Raw genomic sequence first — 21,241 nt, 5'->3', positions numbered from 1 at the left:
CTTCCTCCATCATTTCTCACCACTTCCCCTATTTTCTTCTTTTTCTCAAGAGTGTTCCACACTCGTCGCTCCGTCTGCCGGCGGAGGAGAGAAGGAGGACAGCACCAAACGGTCCAATTCCTGCAGTCTTCTGGGGAGGATGGGAAACAGGAGGGAGGGGGGGGGGGGGGGGGGGGGGGGGGGGGGGGGGGTTTGGGTTGGAAAGTGTCTTCTTTTTTTCACTTAGAAGCAAAAAAGTCTTAAAGGTGTCCCTCGCTAGGTGTGTGGCTGCTGGCTGAAGAGTGGGGGGGGCCTCGCCGCCTCCCCGGGTCAGCCTCGCTCATCCTTCCTGTCTCCTCGCCTTGAACAGTTTCGTCTCGATCGGAACCGAAGAATATGAAAAAGCAAGTGATTGACGCAAAGGGGGGGGGGGGGGGGGGAGGAGGAGGAGGAGGAGGAGGGGGAGGTAAACCGCACGGCCCCAGGCGACTGCTCCCGATCTATGTACACATGATCCCGTGTGTGTCTGAGGGCAGCCTTGTTCTTTTCAGCGCACACACGCGTGTGTCTTCTCAACCGACGTGGAGATAAAGCGGCCAGCCAGGCGGCCCGGGTGGACAGAGGGGGGCGCTGTGTGCCGGGGGGGAGGGAGGGGGAGGAGGTCCACGCCTCTCAGGGATCTCTACATAGAGCGCCATCTTTCCAGGGAGGGCGATGAGACATGGTCTGACAGGTGGATGGATGCGTGTGTGTGCATGTGTGTGTGCGTGTGTGTTTGTGTGTGTGTGTGTGTTTGTGTGTGAGTGTGTATGCATTAAGTGGTGTTACACCTCTGAGCCAAGTGTTGAGAAAGCAACACATGGAGGTAAAGCAGTGCTCCACAGTCTGGTTTTTGCCTCTGAAAGTAACGAAGGTCATCTAACCCTGTTTGGAGTTTCTCAATAACGTCCTCAGTTTGCTTGTATTTTCTCAAAAACAAACAAATAAACAGAACAAAACAAAAAAATCTCTTTTTTTTCTCTCTTTTCTCTTAAGTGTACTGTTGCTATCTTTTCCTCGTTGCTCAGGCGAGAGGGATCGGGGTTCGATCTCAGGAAGTCCCGCCCTCTCCGCTCCGCCGCGGGTCCGTCTTACTCCAGCTCCTCCGTGGGAAGGTCCTCCTCCAGGTCGCGCTCGTCGCTCGGCAACGGCAGGCTGTGTGTGACCCCGGCCAGGAGGGACACCGGCCGACTGTCCTCCTCCACCTCGGTGGGCTCCTCCTTCACATGCACCGGGTGGCTGCTGAGCAGAGCGCACAGCCGGGAATCAGACCATTCATCTCAACTGAAGACTGGAGGCACGGTTGCTTGTGTGTGTGTGTGTGTGTGTGTATGTGTGTTACCTGTACTGCTGAGGGCTGAGGGTGGGGCTGCAGCTGCCGTTGCTGTTGACCTGCTCCACGGTGGAGCTGACATCGTCGTGGCCCACGTGCAGCATGTTGAGGCTGGCTGCAGACGGAGGGGTCACCAGGGGGGGGCTGTTCAGCAGGGCCAGACTGCTTTCTGCCAGGGCCGCCTGCACACACACACACACACACAGAGGTATGCACATGTTATTTTGAATGGGAATACTTTCATTTCATGTTAGAGACAGTTTTTGTAAAATATCCAAGACGAAAAAATTCACAAAACTACAAATTTTTCAATCAAGTCGACGTGCAGACCAAGTGCTCAAAAGTTCTTTGATTTTTTTTCAGTTGAAATTAAACATGACTTTGTGAATTTCCTTTAAAATGAAAACTTACATTACACTAAAATAAATAATAAGTTTTGAAAATGAACGACCTAGAGTTCAGTGCATATTGTTAAAATGCAGCGAATGAAAGTAAAAAGTTATCTACCATAAAAACTGTACAGTAGCAATATATTTATACTTCATTACTCCCAACCTCTACCCATAACCGGAGGTTATAAAATTATAATTCCAGTTAATGTGGATATATTTAATTAATGAGAAAATTATTTGAAAGCTGATTCAGCCACAAGGCGTGATCAATGTTTTCTCTTCACACACTGATGGCTCCTCTTTCTGACGTGTCAGTGAGCGGGACGAGCCACTAGGGGGCACTTATATACAGTCTTTCCAGCCACCAGCTCTGCTCCTACATGTGAGTCCCTGCTCCAGAGGCTGAGCCGAGACACTAAACTCTCTCCACCGCTGCTGGGAGAGACCAGGTGAACTTAAACACTCACAGGGGGGGGACAACGGCACCGGAGCATCTTCTGACACTGTCCTGGACGCTCACATCCCATCCAGATGTGCGCTGACACAGGTGTGACAGTGACTGAGCCTCACCCCACCGCCCCCCACCTCCCCCCTCACAGATCCAGAAAAAAAGACAAGAGCAACTCTCACAGGCTCAGAGGTGGAATTTCTGGGACAGGCAATAATTTTATGCAGTAACCTTAATTGACAACCGCTTGACGCAATAAATTGTGCGTGTGTGCGTGTGTGTGTGTGTGTGTGTGTGTGTGTGTGTGTGTGTGTGTGTGTGTGTGTGTGTGTGTGTGTGTGGCAGTGGAGGTGACACGTGTGAAAAAGTGAGGTGGGAGGTGAGAGTGTGTTGTGTGATGTGGGAGGCGGAGGTGGAGGGAACTTGCTTAAACGTCGTGAGGGAATTGGCTAATTATAAGAGGGAATTGATATTAGTGTCCTTGATTACAACTGGCTATCGTGTGTGTGTGTGCGTGTGTGTAGGGGTGTGTGCATGTGTGTGTTGATAACAGACACACACACAAACAAATCCCAGGGAGGGAGAGCTCTTACCTGGTAGCTGGCGTTTAGGGATCCAAAGCCCAGGCCTGAAATCATGTTTTTCACCAGGGTGGGACTTCTACACACACACACACACACACACACACACACAGAGAGAGAGAGAGAGAGAGAGACAGATTGAGCACATATGTAAAAACTCATCGCATTATGACAAATCTCACAAATATGTTTGTTTCACATACAAACATTTACAGACTGTAAACAGATGCTGAAACACATATATGACAGTGTGTGATATCTGGCATGCAGGTGTGTGTGAGTGTGTTTGTGTGTAATTATCCCAGGCTGCTCTGGTGGTTGGAGAGAACATCTGTTTACATACACTAACAAGGTTTTTTCCTGTCTTGTATCTCTCACAGCTGCTCACTAATGGTGTCGACAAACAGGAAAAACACACACATACACACACACACACTACATACATTATGAGGCAGCTGCACCCCTCTTTTCTTTTTCTTTTTGTTCTACTTGACTCCTGAGTTGGCCCCTTGCTAATAATAGAGGGTCCATTTAAGCAATCATAGTGCCAGCGCCCATAAGCTCACACACACATCAGCTTCAGCTGCACATCAGGAAATAGAAACGTGTGCGTGACCGTGTGTGTGTGTGTGTATGTGTGTGCGTTCACGTACCCGGTCATCTTTGGTGGTCTCCTCTTTTGGTATTCAACTTCATCCACAGTCCACACGGCCCCCTTGACGTTCTCCACACGTACAAAACACTTGTGCAGACTCAGGTTGTGGCGCACAGCATTCTGGGAGAGAGAGAGAGAGAGGAGGGAAAAAGAGGAGTGATTCTAATATGATAGCAGTGCTTCCATTCATTTACTGTCTTACTTTGTGTTTAATGTCAGATGCGCATGATGTAATGCATTTCAAACCCAGATATTTCTTTTTTTTGTATCCTTAAGATAATTTTTTTCTTTTGGAAATTTCTTTCACTTCGTAAATGTAAAAAAAAAAGAGAAAAGAAAGAAGAAGCTCTACTACTAGAGGAAGCAATCAGCTGCAAACCACAATCAGGCACAAAAGCTGGAAGAAATAAAAGAAGGGCATCTAAATCTCCTTGTAAATTCACACATTTAGCGAGCCGGTGGCTTCAGAAATCTCCTGAATCCAGTGAAAGCAGTGCAGGGTGGAGGGAAACACATGGACACTTTAATGCAGCTTAGAAACACTCAGAGACGCTAACTGCAAAATGTTTCCCATCACTCGTTTATCGATCCCATGACTCACGGATAAAAGTTATTTTATTTGTACAACACGACCCGGGCTTGGCTCTATTTTACCCAGAACTCCACACTCGGCTGCGGCTCTCTGAGCGGCGCTAATTCAAGGCAGCCGTTCTCTAGTAGCGTTATTTTATCTCAGAATGTTTCTAATCAGTCATCATCAGCACACACACACACACACACACACACACACAAAAAACACACACACACATCCACAGGCACTCAGACAGCCAAGCAGGCAGGCACACACCGCTATCTTCGTCTCAACCCCCCAGGGACAGGCCTCCCTTTTCATCTGCTATTTGTAGTTTGTTCATGCCCAATTTCATTACCAATTTTAATTCGTCTATAATTAAATCCTGCATATTCTCTCTGACACGCTGTTCTAAGCCGAGAGGGAGGGACAGGCCAGGCATGCATCACTCCTTGCCGTAATTACACACTCAGATACGCACACGCACACACATACAAACACACACACACATAATTACACAAGCCATAATCAGCGGAGGAACCCTTTCTCCCCCGCATCCCCTCAACCCCCGAGCCGCGATGCTAAGTTTTGTAAATGAGTCTGACCCCAATCTTTGCCTGCCACCCTGACAGTGCAAACACACGCACGCGGGCGCGCGCACACGCGCGCCAGACGCCGGTGCTGTTGCAGTGCCATTTGCATCCGTCTCCGTGATGAAAGCCTAATTCTTCCAGTTAAAACATTAGCAGTCATTTACAGTGGGTCACAGCACATGTGCCACTCATCCCCGCCGCCTGCAGCTGGAGGAGACGGGCAGACAGCGGGAGGCACGGCTTTCTTTTTGGGGAGGGAAGACTAAACAGTGTGCGGCAAACAAGAGATTATTTTACATTAAAAAAAACTGGAACAACAGATTAAATGTATTTCAGTTTCAAAGTAAAGCTTCTTCTTCAGCACAAGTGACTTTTTATAAATCGTATTTTATTTAGTTTAAATTGTTATTTATAAGCCCCAACGAAAGGGAAATACTATTGTTGAATCTGGGTGAAAAAGCAAACTGCAGATCTTTATTATAGCACATTCGAATAACCCTTAACACCCATCTTTTCTTCTCCTTCAATCAGCCCTCTCTTTTCCCCCTCTCTCCTCCCTCCTTCATTCTTTGCCCCTCTGCTTTTCTGATCAATGACTTCCACTCCCTGACACCGGTGCTCTCCTCATGAAATATAACGGTTTATTAAAGGACGTACATCTCTACGGCCCTATTTGACTCGCTGAGCTGCTATATAAATACATAAGGCCGCGGCGAGCTATATTTAAAGGTCTGCTAGGCCAACGGCGCAGGAAGCAGACGCCAGACATTAATAGTTAAAATTCATAAAAGTCAGATGAGGGGGTAAAGATATTCCTGGCTACCCTGCCTCTTAACCTCCTCCACACCGCACCCCTCCCTCCATCCCTCCATCCCTCCATCCCCGCCTTATTGGTGAGGTCTGCTGGAAGGCCGCGGCCGTCCCCCTTCCTCCTTCCTCTGCTCATTGCCTCACTTTCCCTCCATCCAACAACCAGATGAGAGCGAGGTTTCAGTAGAAATGGGTCAGCACCTACAATGGTGGGATCAGGCCAGGTGTGTGTGTGTGTGTGTGTGAGAGAGAGAGTTATACAGAAAGAGGATGATGTGTGATCATGAACAGTGTGCAGCAGCTCTCTCTGAGCTGGATGTGTCCCTGAAACTCAGTGTGCCACGTCAGGAGAGAGAGAATAAGAGAAAAGGACACCGCCGACAGGGACGGCGCAAGAAAACTTTCTCTAAAATGACAGAAACTGTCAAACTGATCACATCTTCATCCTCATCGTGTGTGCTTGAGTATTAGATATTTGTAAATGCATCGCTATGTAAGTGGTGCAGGGAGGTCTGCAGTGAGGCCGTATTTTCTGCTAAGTGAGGTAATTTGGCCGATGAGCAGCGTTTCAAAGAGGCGCAGTGGAAACTGCCTGCAAATGTTGTTTCATTATTTGTGGTCCAACAAGTCTCAGCTGGAAAACACAGTTTCGTCACTGGGTGTCCAGGCAATCACTTAGCAATAAATACTTTTAAGCTGGTGACTTGTAGAAAACATCTGTCTTGGAAATAATAGAATCTCCCAGCGACAGAGAGGAGTGGGTTTTATTTCTCAAAAATACATTTATGTCTTTTTCTCATCTAAATAAAGAACTCCAAGTTAATCTGTTCATTAGTTAAATCTCTGTTTTAATGTAGTTTGAGAGGTTTAGATAATGCAGCGTTTCCAAAAGCAGTGCAAATATTGAAGGTAAATTCATCTTATGGAGTGTGTGTGAGTGTGAGTGTGTGAGTGGCGTTGGGACGGGGAGCCGTTACCTTCCATGTGGCTGTGTTTCTCCTGAAATAGGCAAACTTTCTTGTAAACCAGTTATAGATCTCATTAAGAGTCAGCTGTCTGTCTGGGGACTCCAAAATGGCCTGAGAGCGAGAAGAAACGGGACAAAAGTCAGAAGGAGAGAGGCAGGTGGAGCTGCTGGGGGGGGGGGGGTCGCCGGATGGACTTACATGACGTATAAGAGAGGCGTAGGTAAAGGGAGGCCTGACATCAGCGTTCTTGTAGAACTCACAGTTCTGAGCGAGCTCTGAGGAAAAAAAACATTCAGATTAACTGATGTTTAATGAATCTGAAGTTATGAACAAGTATGGGACAAAAACAACTGAGAAAATCTCAGCAGCAACCATCTGAACAATTACAATTTTTCTTTTCGGTTTATATTTAGAGGGCAACTCAACGTTACGTCATTTACAGATTCGAGTGAAAGAAGCAATCAAACTGCAAGGTGAAACTCGAGAAATCTTCACATTGCAGGAAAACCACAAGACAGCAACAACTACCTAAAAGTCACGATTTGCCATAATTCATTTCTTTTACCAGAAATCTAAAGCAGCTCCAACTGAATGCAAAAGAATCATCAAACAGCAATCAACACCTGATTTTTATGGACCCCAGGTGGAGTCACGGATCAAACATTAGCAACAGCTAACAGGGATGTAAATAAATAAAGGTAATTAATCTGCTAATTACGACTCACTGCGCCGGCGATGATAATAACATAAATGAGAGGGTAAAGCTGGAAGCGGGGAGGACGTGTGCTGCGGCGTACCTGAGGCGATGGGGGTGCAGTACTTGTCTGAGTTGCGCCGACGTATGGGCCCGACGGCGTGCGTGTGGGAGTGGGAGTGTGTGTGCAGGCTGGAGGAGCTGATGACTGAGGGTCCCTGGCGCAGCGGGGTGATGGGAGTGGCGGCGGAGGTGGGGGGGGTGGGGGAGGCCCTCTGGGTAGGCCTCGCTGTCCCGCTTTAGCAGAGAGCCACTGGAAGCCAGGTTCAGCTGGGAGGAGACACACACGGGACAAAATGAAGGAAGAGCCACAGCACGGGGACGGATTTCACTGTAAACTACTGCTGTCTGCCTGTTGACTTTATCACTTCACCATCCGCTGAGCGCCGCCGCTGTTTACAAAGGAGGATCGTCAAGACAAGAGCGGGGTCAGATCTTATCAATGGATCACACGACGCAGGAAAAAAGCTCCTACTGTACAGTCTCCGCTGCTGGGACATTCATCCTTAGGGTGCAGACTGCGAGTGACTAGTCTAATAGGTTTGTCTGCTCTGTCTCACACACACACATACACACACACACCACAGAAATGATGCAAAGACAATGATGGAGAGGCCGACATTAAACTGACATCGTTTAACCAAACGTTATACAGGGTGCTTTATTCAGGAAGCACGACAAATGTTGAATCAAATTAATAGAAGGCCTTCAGCTCTCTCGGTGAATATGAGGCCCTATCGTTTGTGCAGAACCGCACGCACACACACACACACACTCACACACACACACACACACACACACACACACACACACACACACACACACACACACTTGAACACTCTGCACATACGTTTCTACACACAGCACTGGCTGCAATTAACCCTGAGCTTACAAAAACAAAACCACACGACAGCATGTTTGTAAGAAGGGGAGCGCACACATGCGCTCTGCGGTGGCAAAGTCTTCACGGACCAATTCGGCCCAATTAGGCAGAGCCTCGCACGTGCACGCCAACACAGGCGCGCGCTCACAAACGCACGCACGCATGCACACACGGAACCAGTGGTCCCAGTCTCACTGGGAGAGACGTTTCAGGGCTGCTAGTTTAGGACTAATTAAAACCACTGAGTGTGTGTGTGTGTGTGTGTGTGTGTTGTTTAGATGTATGTAAAACGTGCAAATCGCCTCCTCTCTACTCTGCCCCCTCTCTGTACCATTTAAACTCTGGAGGGGGGCGGGGCTGTTTAACAGGTACTTCATTAAAGCTGCAACCCTGCCCCATCACCACGGCAACAGTGGAACACTGTTAATTGAGGCCAAGCTTTGTTTCCATTCCTGATGCTCCTCCTCTGCCCCTCCTCCTCCAATCCCTGACCCTGAGGCTCGTCTCCAGTGGTGACAGAACACGCCTCTTCCTGATTTCCCATTAGATGATAATGGCAGCTGATCCCCCTGCGATCAACACATCATTCAGACACACACAAAAGTAGACACACACGCACACACACACACTGGCAGGCGCACACACACATTGCCACTCGGCTGCACCCATTTATATTCTCAAATTAAGACACTCTACCTCTAATTGACAATTAATTTCAACATCTTCATATTTTAATAAGACTCCTCGTCAATCTGAATAATGAAATATTCATTAGATACCTAATAACAACCTCGCCAACCGGTGTGGACACACACACACACACGCCACATCACATTTCTACCCTATTTGTTGGCACACTCTCTTATGACCGTGAGTGACTGTTTTGGCTCTTCTCTTTCATTGATGAGCCGACGGACGAAGCTGAAATGCTGGAAATTCATATTGCTGCATATTGTAGAATTAAGGACAGGGTAGTTTCCTGGGATATAAACCTGCATCATGCAAGGTTCCAAGAGAGTGAAAAGGAGTAAAGGACAAGTCTTAGAAAAAAAACAGGCCTTCTAATTTATGAATAACCCTCACTGGTCAATAGAGGGCGTGAATACCAAGCGAGAGAGAATCCGAGGCTGAAGTCCCAGAAGGACAGAAGAGGAAAAAAAAACTTATGGGTGTTTAGAGGGAAGGGCAAAGGTCTGGGGTCAGAGGGTGGCTCAATGTGACTCTGGGGTGAAGAATTCTACTTACAGGTTGGTTAAAAGGCTTTGGCTCTGAGGGGCGCATGTGCAGGTGGGTCATCATGGCCTGGAGTCGCTCGCTCTCTTTTGCCAACTAGAAAACACACACACACACAAAAAACACACATTAGAGTGGATACTGTTATATTCCAACCGTTAGATTGATATAGAAGGGTATTGACACAGAATTACGATGGCAATTACACCTCAGGCGCAGAGACAAATACGAGAGGATGCCTCTTTAGCACCCGCAGCGCTCTCACACACTTACACTAGCCTGCAGACACACTCGTCCCCGTTTGACTTTGTTAACAGCTGTTTAATAGGCGATGCTCCAGCCTGTGGGAACACTGAATCCCGTGTGTGTGTGTGTGTGTGTGTGTGTGTGTGTGTGTGTGTGTGTGTGTGTGTGTGTGTGTGTGTGTGTGTGTGTGTACACAAACATCCACGTGTAGCCTCCAGGTATGATGGAACTACGCTGAGCCCGCTCACATCATTAAATACCCGCACACAGCGGCAATGTGTGTCAGTGAGCGTCCGGGAGACTCTGAGCACAGCTCCCGTCCTGCATCTGTGTGTGTAAGGGGCCCGAGCGGCGGGCTGCCTGCGGAGCGCGGAGGGATGAAGTGACATGTCATGGGGAGAGGGACGGCTGTCCTGATGTGATGTGACACCAGCTGCCTCTCTGTCACTTTGCGTTCCCTGGCGGTGGCTTCAGGGTCTCAGCTAAACGCTGTTTACTACCGCCGCCAAACACAAAGGCCCGTCCTCACGCCCCCCCCCCCCCCCCCCCCCCCCGCCGCCGCCGCCCCCCCATCACCGACGTGGACAAATACACTGTGATGCAGTGGGTGTGAGGACTGTGTGAGGAGACAGCCTTTGTGCTTCCCCTTGTATCACTTTGTTTAGAACTTTTCTCTTCACATACTGTACTGTTTGAGAGCAGCAATTCACTTCTTACCCACTGTTGTTTTGCTTTTTCCTTTGCATTCAGATGTTTCAAGAGCGTTGCGTGCATGAACCACTCTGAGAACAAGAGACTCCTTGCAGCCCGGTCCTCCGCTCTCTTTCTTGTGTCTCTCTCTTTTCTTCCCTTTTCCTCTCCCTCCTCCCCTCTCAGTCTCTTGCTGGTGACCAGAGAAGCTTTATAATTGGAGCAGCGATGGCAGCTTCCCTGCTGACTGCTCCTTTTAAATTACAAGCTCCACTGCTCTCCATAAACCCTGCCCTGCCTGAGACAAGTTACTGCCATTGACAGGCAGAAACAGTCTTCATTACTTTGTTTGTGAGCAAATGAAAATTAAGTGTGTGCACTCGTAACGCAAGTGTGCGCCTTGTGTGCGCGACTCACCTGTATCTCCAGCTGCTGGACCACCTGCATCTGGACTCGGCACTGGGCGGTGCTGCGGTCGTCGAGGGCGTGCTCGTTGTTCAAGTGCCTGGAGGAGACGGGAAATTGCAAAAAGGGATCAGAATTCATTGGTTTCTGGGAACTAAACCGATATCTACAAACACAAAGTATCGAGATCAAAGCGCCGCTCGCTCCAATTTAATAAAGATTCCTAAATCAGGAGGATTAATGCTAAATCAATTCACAGGTCCTCGGTGATGAAGTAACAGAACTCGGCTCTTTTATTTTAACGGAGCTGGTTTAGTGCTAAAAAAATAAATCACAGTCTTGGAAGTTTATTTTGTCTAGAGAAGAACGCAGCAGCTGTGTTTTGTGTGTGTATACTTCATTGGGACTCAGTGAGCCATAATCCAAGACAACCACCTGGATATGAGCTCATGTGTTATCGTACAAAGCCTTATCTTAAGACTTTTTGTTAGCTCTACTCCACTTATTAACGCGGCTATGCGTGTGTGTGTGTGTGTGTGTGTGTGTGTGTGAGAGTGTGTGTGTGTGCGAGCATGGCTGTGTGTGTGTATGTGGGAATGGTGGCGCTGTTTGTTTCCTCAGACGTGGGAGGACCTGGGACCTTCTGATCTTTCACAGTGTGCCCCTCCCTCTATCTCTTCCACCGTCCCTTTCGCTCCTCTCCGTCATCACCAAGGTTATTCACAGGTTGCTGCAGCTTGCCTGCTGTGTGTAAGTGTGTGTGTGTCGGTGTGTGTGTGTGTGTGTCCTTCAATAGGCCTTAGTGAGAGTGTGATATCTTATACCCTTATAAGCTCTTACATATAAGCTCCTTCCATAATTTGTTTATTGTGAAAATGTTTGAATATGTTATGTAATGAAAATTGTGTGTATTTGTGTGTGTGTGTGTGTGTGTGTGTGTGTGTATGTGTATGTGTGTGTTTTCAACAAAGTCAAAAGTTGGGCAATCTCAAGCAAAGACCAGAAATGAAACAAAAACAATGATGTCATGGCATGGCTAATCTCGGCAGATAGATGGCTCGACACAAGTGCACGATAATAATAACAAAAACATGATCTCACTCCTCTCCCTCTCTTTCTCTCACCCGTTCCCTGTGAAGCCCCCTCTTTCTTCGTCACTTACACTTCTGTCCACTCTCCCCTTCCCACTCCTCTTCCCCCGCAACTCCCCAAATGCCTATGATTCACACTCATTTCAACTGAATCTGCCCCCAAAACCCTCCCCTCCCTGCATAGCGGGGCCATAAACAGTAGCAGGGTTTTTTTTTCCTCCTATGTGTCCCGACAATGAGGCTCTGTTTACTCCTCTGAGTGCTGGCAGACAAGGCTTTAACCCACATTACAGCTTCAGCGACCACAGCCGGAGTATTATACCAGAATACAGGCAGAAGGAGGGAGGGGAGGTGGGCAGAGAGACAAGAGAGGAGAAGAAAGACCTGGAAAAGTGGAGAGCCCCCCCCCTTCTCAGTTCTTCTCGCTCTACCCTCCTCCCTCCTGGGGCGATGACTAAGGCCCGCTGGAAGGGAGCGCACTGCTGGACTGACAGCGCTATCTGTCGCTGCTGTTATTTTTTTTTTCATCCTGCTCTTTTACACACACACACACACACACACACACACACACACACACACACACACACACACACACTATCTCTTACTCTCCTTTCTCCTTCCATCTGCCCTGGGGCTATGTGAAATGAGACACCAAACAACAGCTTTCCTCTCCAAACTTTCCCAGCCTGCCTGCAAGCTTTGATCTGACTGTCCGATGCCATCACAATCACTGCGCACACGTCCGTGATTGCGCGTGTGTATGTGTGTGTGTGTGTGTGTGTGTGTGTGTGTGTTTGAATGCGTATTTCATCACTGGGGCTTATTAATATCTCTACAGTTCAAATAGCTAAGAGTTCCACATCGATAATGACTGTGAGTTTGTTTAGGGCTTCATTAGAGGCTGGCGAAGCCTTCGTTAGTAACCGCAGCGCCACGGGGAAGTCCACTGTACTGTGTGTGACAGAGGAAAAAAAGAGGCAGAAAAATGTCAAGGCCAGACACTACATCAGCATCACACTGTGACTCCATACTGGCAAATCAACAGTGTGTGCTGGGAGGAGTGAAAGTAAACAGAAATAAGGAGAGGGGTGAGAAAGGAGTAGCTGGAATGCAAAATGTGGAACAATAATAATAATTATTATTTAAAAAAAAAAAGGTCAAATCACTTTGTGAATGAAGAAACACGTTGAACTACTTTTGTCTGTTTGTGTTTCTGGAGAGAATGGGTTAAAATGTACTGCAAATAAAATACATAATAGTTGAAAATTGACAGACCTGGAGGCGACCTGTTGGAAAATTAGCCCAGCCAATCCTTCCCAAACAAAGAACTCACCCACAGGACGAGTGAATGTTTAAACCGGTGTGTTTTCATGCATGTATGAGCCTCACTGCTAACGTGATGAAACCGACTGCAACAGATGAATTAGTCGGGAAATGCAAATGTACGTGAATGACATGTACATTACTCATTAAACTCCACTTTTCTTTTGCTGCATCTACTTTAACGTGGATCAGAAAATGTGTCCGTATTCAACACATTACCTCCCAAAACTTGGAAATAAAATGTAGTCAAAAACTAATTCTTAAGATTGTGATCCTCTTCTTCTCTGTGATGAAACAGCCGCCTGATGATGTTCAGAGTTTCCAGGCGTTATCGATCCCTCTTCAGATTGTTTCTTTGTATCAAATAAATAATATGAAGAACCATTATGTTATTAGTACTATTTTTACAACTGAAAATTCTTTGAATCAGAGGAAGGAACAACTATTATAAAACAAAATTGAATTTTATTGCGCAATATTAGATTATTGTTTGTGAACATCGACGGTTTTATTTACAGCTATTTCCTGACATTTGCAGACGGCTGTTGACTCACTTGATGAACTGTCCCATGTCCTCACACAGTGCTTCACAGCCCGGCCACTTGCACTCCCCGTGGCCGTAGAGCGGATGAGAGCCGGCGTGCTCCTCATGACTGTGGAGAGAGCGACACACAACAAGCCGGGGTCAAAACCTGGCGAGCGGCTGCGCGCCGCACGACACGCCAGAGAGCTTTTCATTTTCCAAACGAGGACTTTTCATTTGAAACGTATACAGGAAGTCGACCAACAGCGTTCCCCCCCAGGTCGCTAGATCAGGAAGACACATTTATAAAGATGTCACTGCACTTGCAGAAGAGCAAGACGGTTTTTTAAAAGCATCGAAGTCAAAAAGCAATGACGGGATAATATATCAAATGATTGATAAGCCACGCTTCAGCACAAACACACATGCAGAAAACAAAACAACAAGCACAGTAGCGGCATCGGCACAGCCATCTGAATCTGGTTAGCAGTCATTAGCCTGCATAGTTCACGAAGCCAAGTGGAGAGAGAGGAGGATAGAGCGGAGTGGGGTCAGTTACAGAAGCCAGGCAAACAAGGGAATCGGTCCAGCAACCTCAAAGTCACATTTTGAATTCTATGACCTGTATTTCTCTCAATGGTGTGTGTGTGTGTGTCCCAGTGTCGGTGTGTGTTCTAATGTTTCAGGAGTTGACACAGAGCCGGCACAGGACCAACCAGCCATGACTGATTGGCGGCGGTTGCCGTCATGTGCTGGTTGTTCTTTTGTGGTGAGCGTTCTGTGTGTGCTTCTTGTGTGCGTATCGGTTCGTATTTATGAGTGTGCATGTATTTGTATGTGTGTTCGACGACGAAAGACTCGGCCAGGTTTGGTTTGGACTCGGGGCAAAATAGCTCTATCTGTGCATGTGTGTGTGGCAGGTCCAGTAGCAGATGCGGTTCAGACCTGGACCTTCGCCGGCGACGGCTGTCTCCACATATATTTACACGACTGCGTATGTGTGTATTTGTATGTGTCTTTGTGCATGCACACCATGCGTGTGAGAGTGCGTGCGCGCGTGTGTGTGTGTGTGTGTGCACAGACTGGAATGGGGATTCTCCCAAATCAACATCAGAAGGTTGTCTAACAGAAACCATTTGTCTTGCAGATGGAAACATCTCTCTCTCTCTCCCTCTCTCTCTCTCTCCCTGATCATATGTGCAGGCTGAGGTTGGAGTGTATGTTTTGTGTGTGTGTGTGTGTGTGTGTGTGTGTGTGTGTGTGTGTGTGTGTGTGTGTGTGTGTGTGTGTGTGTGTGTGTGTGTGTGTGTGTGTGTGTGCTGGCTGTGGTTAAGTCAACTCAGAAGCAGCTCAGACAGCAGACATGACAAACTGTTGGCAACCACATTCAGCTCCACATCAGCCGTGCATTAGCTTAGCAGGCTAGCACACTCTGCTGCTACCCCCTCGGTGAACTTCTCAGCCGACCTGCACACATTGTAGCAGTTTCAGAACAACAGCAAATGACACATTCAGTGAACTAACAGGACCTCTGTTAATGAACACTTGTCCAGCCCTTTATCACTCCTTTAAATTGGGTTGTAGAACAGAGTTTGAGATTTAAAACCGCTTCACCATGGTTTCTGGCTTGTCCATATACTTATGAGTGTAAGTGTGTGTATGTGTTTATGCTACTCACTGGCTGCTGGGGGGTTGACTGCCTTTGGAGTAAAGTGGTACATGGTCATCTCCGCTGTCTGCCTTGGTGAAGGAGGATATCCACTCAAACAGTCTGGCTCTTAAAGATGGAGACAAGTCCCATGAGCCATCACAGCCACGGGACAACACAGCCTTTGTATGATGCCGAGGGGCAAATGCGTCCTTGTTAATGCCCACACCGTGATGCCGGATTGGTCTCTGAAGTACTTTTAGACATCTGCCCTGTTTTTTTTTTTTTTTTTTTTTCCACCTCTCCTCCCCTGATTCCACCATGGTCTCCTTCTCCTCACATCTCCTCTATACCGTACTGACATGTGGTTGACAGCCTACTGGCAGAACATACTGAACCTTACACACCTCCTATCAAATGAGCGGAGAGACATTTACACTCTGGTGATGTGTGATATGCTGCGTGTGTTATAACTACGTCTGCTTCGCTGTAAAGCTAGAAGCTCTGAGTGGAGAAAATCCCAAACACACAGCGAGATTGTTTGAAAGGGAGAGATTGTAAAAGACACAGAGGACGGAGACGTCGTCACGATGTGGGACGGTAAATGTAGGAGCTCCTGTACCTGTCTCTCTTTGGGGTGTGGCTCTGTCCATTGGGCAGGCTGTGCAGTGGAATGTGAGCACTGGGAGCTTTGGGGAAGGCTGAGGTAGAATTGGAGCTGTTGGTGCTCAAGTCCAGGCCCTCGGCCTGTTTCAGGGCCTCCTCGCTGCTCGGCACGCCCGATACCTCCTTCCAGAGCTGCTGGAGGTCTGACGGACACATCGCTGCGGAGAACGTCACACAGTTACCTCACATGATTCAAAGATCAATTTCACATTTTCTGGGCGGTTTTAACACGTTTATTTCATGACAGTGAAGGAAACGCGGCGGGCGATAAATCAGACGTCACCCACACACAAGACACACTTAGAAACTGGAGTCACAGATAGCTGCAACTAATTAGTCTGATCCACATAAAACACACATGCTCCTATTACAGCCCCTGCGGTGAGGAGCGGTGGTTAAAACAGGAAAACAAGCCAAATGAAACATACGGGGAGTTGATTTTCGCGTGTACATGTTATCCTCTCAGATAGCCGCTCTTCCTCGTCACTTTTCTTAACTGCTACCGTCCACCAGCGCCGCCGCTCTCGTCACAACCGCTGATTTGCGCGAACAGGGTGGGTGAACACTCGGAGCTCATTTCTAGTCACAGCTTTGTTATTTCTTCTCCAATTTCACACAGAGAGACGCCTAAAATGCCACAGCCAACTCCAGTGGATGTTAACATGTGTGTGTGAGCGTGCGCACACACACACACACACACACACACACACACACACACACATCTGCGCATACGCATAGAGAGACCTCGCAGCAATCCAAATATTATGTCTGCTTTGTCTGCATTCTTTTGCGGTCCCGCCAAAACAAAAGTTCTCACTCTGGAAAAATGAGGTGGTCTGTGTATAGATTTATGCGTATGCGAGAGCACAAGCGTGTATTATCCGAAAAGTCCGACCAAATCTGCCAACAAGGGAGTGAACGTGTAAAGTAGGTAAAGGATTTTGCATAAAGCTGCTCATACTGTACAAATCCAGCGAATTTAAAAACAATTAATATGTAACTCGAGAGTTAAAGAGATTTTCAGTCCAAGATTGGAGTACGCCAAGAATTTCGAGGTAAATATTAGGTGGGAATAAAAAAAAAAGCTGAACATATTCAGAAACAAAGGAAAATCACTACTGTGTGTGCAGTCACAAGAAATTTGTTTTTTTTTTTTTTTATGCACAATATTTTAACATTTTATATTCACACATGGGCATGTGAATAGTTGATATAAGTAGACATGTTAGAATGTAACCTGAATTTATAAACTGTAAACACTTAAACTGAGATAAATTCAGGGAACTTCTCTGTACGTAAAGTCCAAAAACTGCTTTTAAAACACTTTTGGTTAAAATATATATCGATTAACTTGATCCCTTTGATCTTAAGACAGGCTTCCTAAATGCCTCCATCTTACTGCAGACACACAAAAAAACCCCAGAGGCCATTAAAGGCCCCCTCATGCCACCCCCACCCACCGCTGCCAACACCACACCAAACAACAGCCCTTTGAGGCGGGGCAACAGTGCGTGCATTTGTGTGTGTAGGTGCGAGTGTTTATGCATGTGTGTTTGTGTGTTTGTGTGGCATGGCTGGTCAGAGGAATGCTCCAGCTCACGCCTGGCTGAGCCGTCACAATGGAGCAGCTCTTTCACACTGCGGGGAAATTCCAGCCTGATACGGAGGGAAGGAAAGACACAGAGATGCCGAAGTTCAGCTGTCTAAAAAAATTACATTTTCCTAACAAAAACCGAAGCCTCTGTCTTTTCATCTGAATCCAGTTGTTTTTGTTTTTCTCCTCAAACTCTTCGAAAAACTTTTAAATTCACTTGTAAACTTTTTGGGATCAAGCTTTCTCAAAATGTGATTAAAATTATTGAGTTTATTTGGACTGCGTACGAGTGTGTGACTGACTGCATGTGACTTTGCATGAGAGAGAGAGAGAGAGAGAGACAGAGAGAGAGAGAGAGAGAAAGAAAAAAGGGAGTGGGATCTGGGATCAGACAGCGGGAAGGAAACCCGTCTGTTTGGTCAACTCAGTCAGCGCTTTAGCAATGTTACGGCCACTTTAGTGCCCCGAAAGCATTCTCTGTGAGATAGCGTTTGTCTCTCTCTGTGTGTGTGTGTGTGTGTGTGTGTGTGTGTGTGTGTGTGTGTGTGTGTGTGTGTGTGTGTGTGTGTGTGTGTGTGTGTGTGCTATGCATTGCTCAGCAAGTGCTCAGACAGAAGAGGACAGAGAGGCACACACACACATGTTCACGTGGGGCGGGCCAGTCAACATTTATCATCCTAAAACTCTGCTGACAAAATTAAGGGGGGAAAAGTTACAGCGGGAGAAGTTCCACACAGAAACAGAAACCGAATCCAGTGGGCACAGCAATAGCAAAACCATGATGTACTTGTGTCTGGTTAATCTCAAGTACACACACATGCATGAGCACATTCGCCCGAGCATATGCACACATCTCTAAGCAGGAGGGCTTAGTGGCATATTTTACCTATTATCCAAATGAGTACTTTCCACAAACCCACCAATCACGTTTTCTTTCATCTTTTATAGGCTGATTAACTTAACAGGCTTCACAGACAGCACTGGGCACAGGCCTGGGTGTGTGCGTGCGTGCGTGCGTGCGTGTGTGTGCCCGTGTGGGAATGCAGGTTTGCGCACATACCTTGCTGCAGAGACTGCATGGCGGCGGTGGGCTGCAGGGGAACCAGGCCTTGTCTCTGGAGGTTGAGGATGTGCTGCTGCTGAAGCTGCTGCATCTGGATCAGCTGCTGCTGGAAGGCCAGCTGCTTACTGCCCAACTGCTGCTAGAGCAAGACGACACCGGGACAGGAGAAGAAGTTCCACATTACTTTAATGCCGTGTGTGACACGGCGCTAAGTGATGATGTCTCAGGGGAGAAGTTAAAACCATTTAATTTCATCAAGTCTCAATTTGCGAAGTCAATGAAATCTGTGTATTTCTAAACCGTGGCAGACAATTACTCACAATAAGAGCAATTAGTTTGTTCTGTACTCTGTAATCCAAACTGAAAGCCATAATTTTAACCAAAAGTCTATGATCAGGTAAATCCAAACCATTTCAGTTTGTATGAGCAGACCTTCAGCTAATAAAGCCATAAACTCAAATTATGAATGCAGTGTACACCAGACCACCACATTTTCATATTTGCTTTCATTAAAAACCCATAAAGAAAACGTGTGACTTCTTATTGGAACTGAATACCTGATATAAAACAAATATTATCACAGAATCTTTTTTTTTTTTTTTTTTGATTTTCTGTCTCAACATATTCAAGAATAAAGCATCCGATAAATAAAGGCTTGGCACAAAGGTCAACTGCGGATAAAAAGTTAAACAGGAACTAACAGATATAAAAACTGGAAAGCATCAAAAGAAAGAGGGCCTGATGCCAAGCAGCGAGGGCTCAGAGGAGGTACAGGAGGGGCAGAGGGACAGAGGGAGGTTAAAGGAGGAGTGAAGGAGAACATGGCGTGTAGCGATAATGTTGGTGTGTGTTACAGTGATAAATGTCCCCTTTCCTGCTCTCCCAGTCCGAGGCAGACCTGGTCTGAGCCGAGCTATTTGAAGTTCACCCCCCCTAAACCAACCCCTGAGAGAGAGGGGCTTTATCTCTCACTGATAACTAGTGGAGGGGAAAAATAAATAAATACGACTGCTCATTGTGTGTGTGTGTGTGTGTGTGTGTGTGTGTGTGTGTGTTCCTGTGTGTTTGTGTGTGTGCGTGCGTGTGTGCCTGTAAGAAAGTGGCGGCCTGAAACTCTTTCAACAAAGAGGAACTCACAGGAAGGGCAAATAGGTCATTTCCTTTCAGACTTGGAGCCTGAGGAAAAGTTTGTGTGTGTGTGTGTGTGTGTGTGTGTGTGTGTGTGTGTGTGTGCTTTTACACAGGTTCATAAAAGGGGTAAAAAAAAAAAAAAAAAAAGACACCTTTTGGCATGAAATTACTTGCTTGATCATTCCAAGCACTTCTGGCTCCTGTGATACAGTCAAATTCTGCAAGAACACTTTCCTTTCATGCACTGTCACATCTTGATTGATCAAATGATTGTTGTTCCTGCATGTTGAAATGTGTGGAAGTGTGTGTGTTTTACTGTTAAAGAACGAGGAAGAAATCTGCCAGCCGGTGACAGGAACAATCAGATTTATGTGACAGTTCAAATACTACAGTAAAATCCTCCTGAGATTTCATGAAGATGTTTGGTCTATGTAAACAGAGTAAACAGTCCTCACAAGTCAGCATATGTGGTTTCCAATCATGAGCTGCCTCCGGCGTTTCACTTCACTGTAGGTTACAACTAGCTGCTTTGGGAAGACGTGCATTTGTTGTATTGTAACTCTGTGTAATTGGACGCCGTCCATCTCTTTGGCTTTGTCAAGACGCAAGACGTAAAATCTGTGTCATGCTTGCATAGTTCGGTTCTTTGAAGTGAGTTGCCAAATTCTCATTAGTTGCAATAAATGGTTTATCAAGATCAGAATGTCCTGACTGAACCGCTCCCTCCCGCTCATTCTGCTTTTTTTTCCAGCCCTCTTGCCCCTTCTTTTCTACTTGTCTGTCCATTTTATTTCTTCCACTCCCTCCTCTGTCTCCTATTCCCTCCTGAGATATGGCCATAGTTCTTTAATACACACATTGTGTGTGTGAGAGTGTGTGTGGATGTGTGCCTGTGTTCTGTTTACATTAGCTGTGGCTGAGTGGCCAAAGCTAGCGCAGTAACAGGCTGTCAATGTGATTTATGAGCACATCACACACTGTCTGAGCCTGCCAGTCACACAGACGCGCGCGCGCACATGCGCGCATGCACACACACACAAAAAGGACACTCAGAAGATGGAGTAACACACACCGTGGATGGACGCTCGCGGATACACACACACACACACACACCAGCATGCATCTCTTGTGATGGTCAGAGTCACTTCATTAAGCTGACTCCTGACCAGTCTCAAACGCTCCGGTGACACACAAAACACAAATTTAACACACACACGCACTCACTCAGTCTTTCCTTCAACGCATCACTTCCATGCAGACAAGAAAGTGAAGAGGGATAGAAGAAGAGAGCGAAGAGGGCAAGAAGTCAAAGGGACTGGCGCACAAACACACCAGCATGCAAATCACAGATTTCACTCGTCCTCCTCCTTCAACTCTTCTCTTTGTCTCCTGTTTTTATTCCTTCTTGGGTTTGCTAAAGGTGGAAAAATTCAAATCTGCTATCTAGAAAACTTTGCATTGCAAAAATCACACACAAATACCCCGTCAGACCCCAGGAAATGAAAGAAATGACTAAAAAGCTGTTGTCAGGATGAGTGATGCCTCGCAGCCGCTGAAAAACACCGACTGCTGGAAATGTCCTTAGTCACATTAGCTGCATGGAGCTCTGCGGGGAGGCGTAT

The 21,241-nt window shown here is 46.9% G+C and overlaps 1 protein-coding gene across 1 annotated transcript in view; it reads right to left on the bottom strand.

Moving 5' to 3' along the window:
• Nucleotides 1-219: 219 nt before the first annotated feature.
• The window catches only part of foxp4 (forkhead box P4), an 83,739-nt gene continuing 62,717 nt past the window's right edge, over nucleotides 220-21,241 (bottom strand). The window contains 14 exon segments of the mRNA XM_030090765.1: nucleotides 220-1,257; nucleotides 1,361-1,533; nucleotides 2,785-2,851; nucleotides 3,426-3,547; nucleotides 6,379-6,480; nucleotides 6,568-6,644; nucleotides 7,167-7,323; nucleotides 7,325-7,393; nucleotides 9,252-9,335; nucleotides 10,593-10,680; nucleotides 13,549-13,647; nucleotides 15,196-15,294; nucleotides 15,788-15,989; nucleotides 18,486-18,624. Coding sequence (XP_029946625.1) covers nucleotides 1,110-1,257; nucleotides 1,361-1,533; nucleotides 2,785-2,851; nucleotides 3,426-3,547; nucleotides 6,379-6,480; nucleotides 6,568-6,644; nucleotides 7,167-7,323; nucleotides 7,325-7,393; nucleotides 9,252-9,335; nucleotides 10,593-10,680; nucleotides 13,549-13,647; nucleotides 15,196-15,294; nucleotides 15,788-15,989; nucleotides 18,486-18,624 — 1,626 coding nt within the window. The 3' untranslated portion in view covers nucleotides 220-1,109.

This window comes from Salarias fasciatus, chromosome 5 (assembly GCF_902148845.1).
Source record: "Salarias fasciatus chromosome 5, fSalaFa1.1, whole genome shotgun sequence".
Classification (NCBI taxonomy): Eukaryota; Metazoa; Chordata; class Actinopteri; order Blenniiformes; family Blenniidae; genus Salarias; species Salarias fasciatus.
Note: the sequence above shows the minus strand (reverse complement) of the source record. Positions and strands in the feature narration are given on the sequence as shown.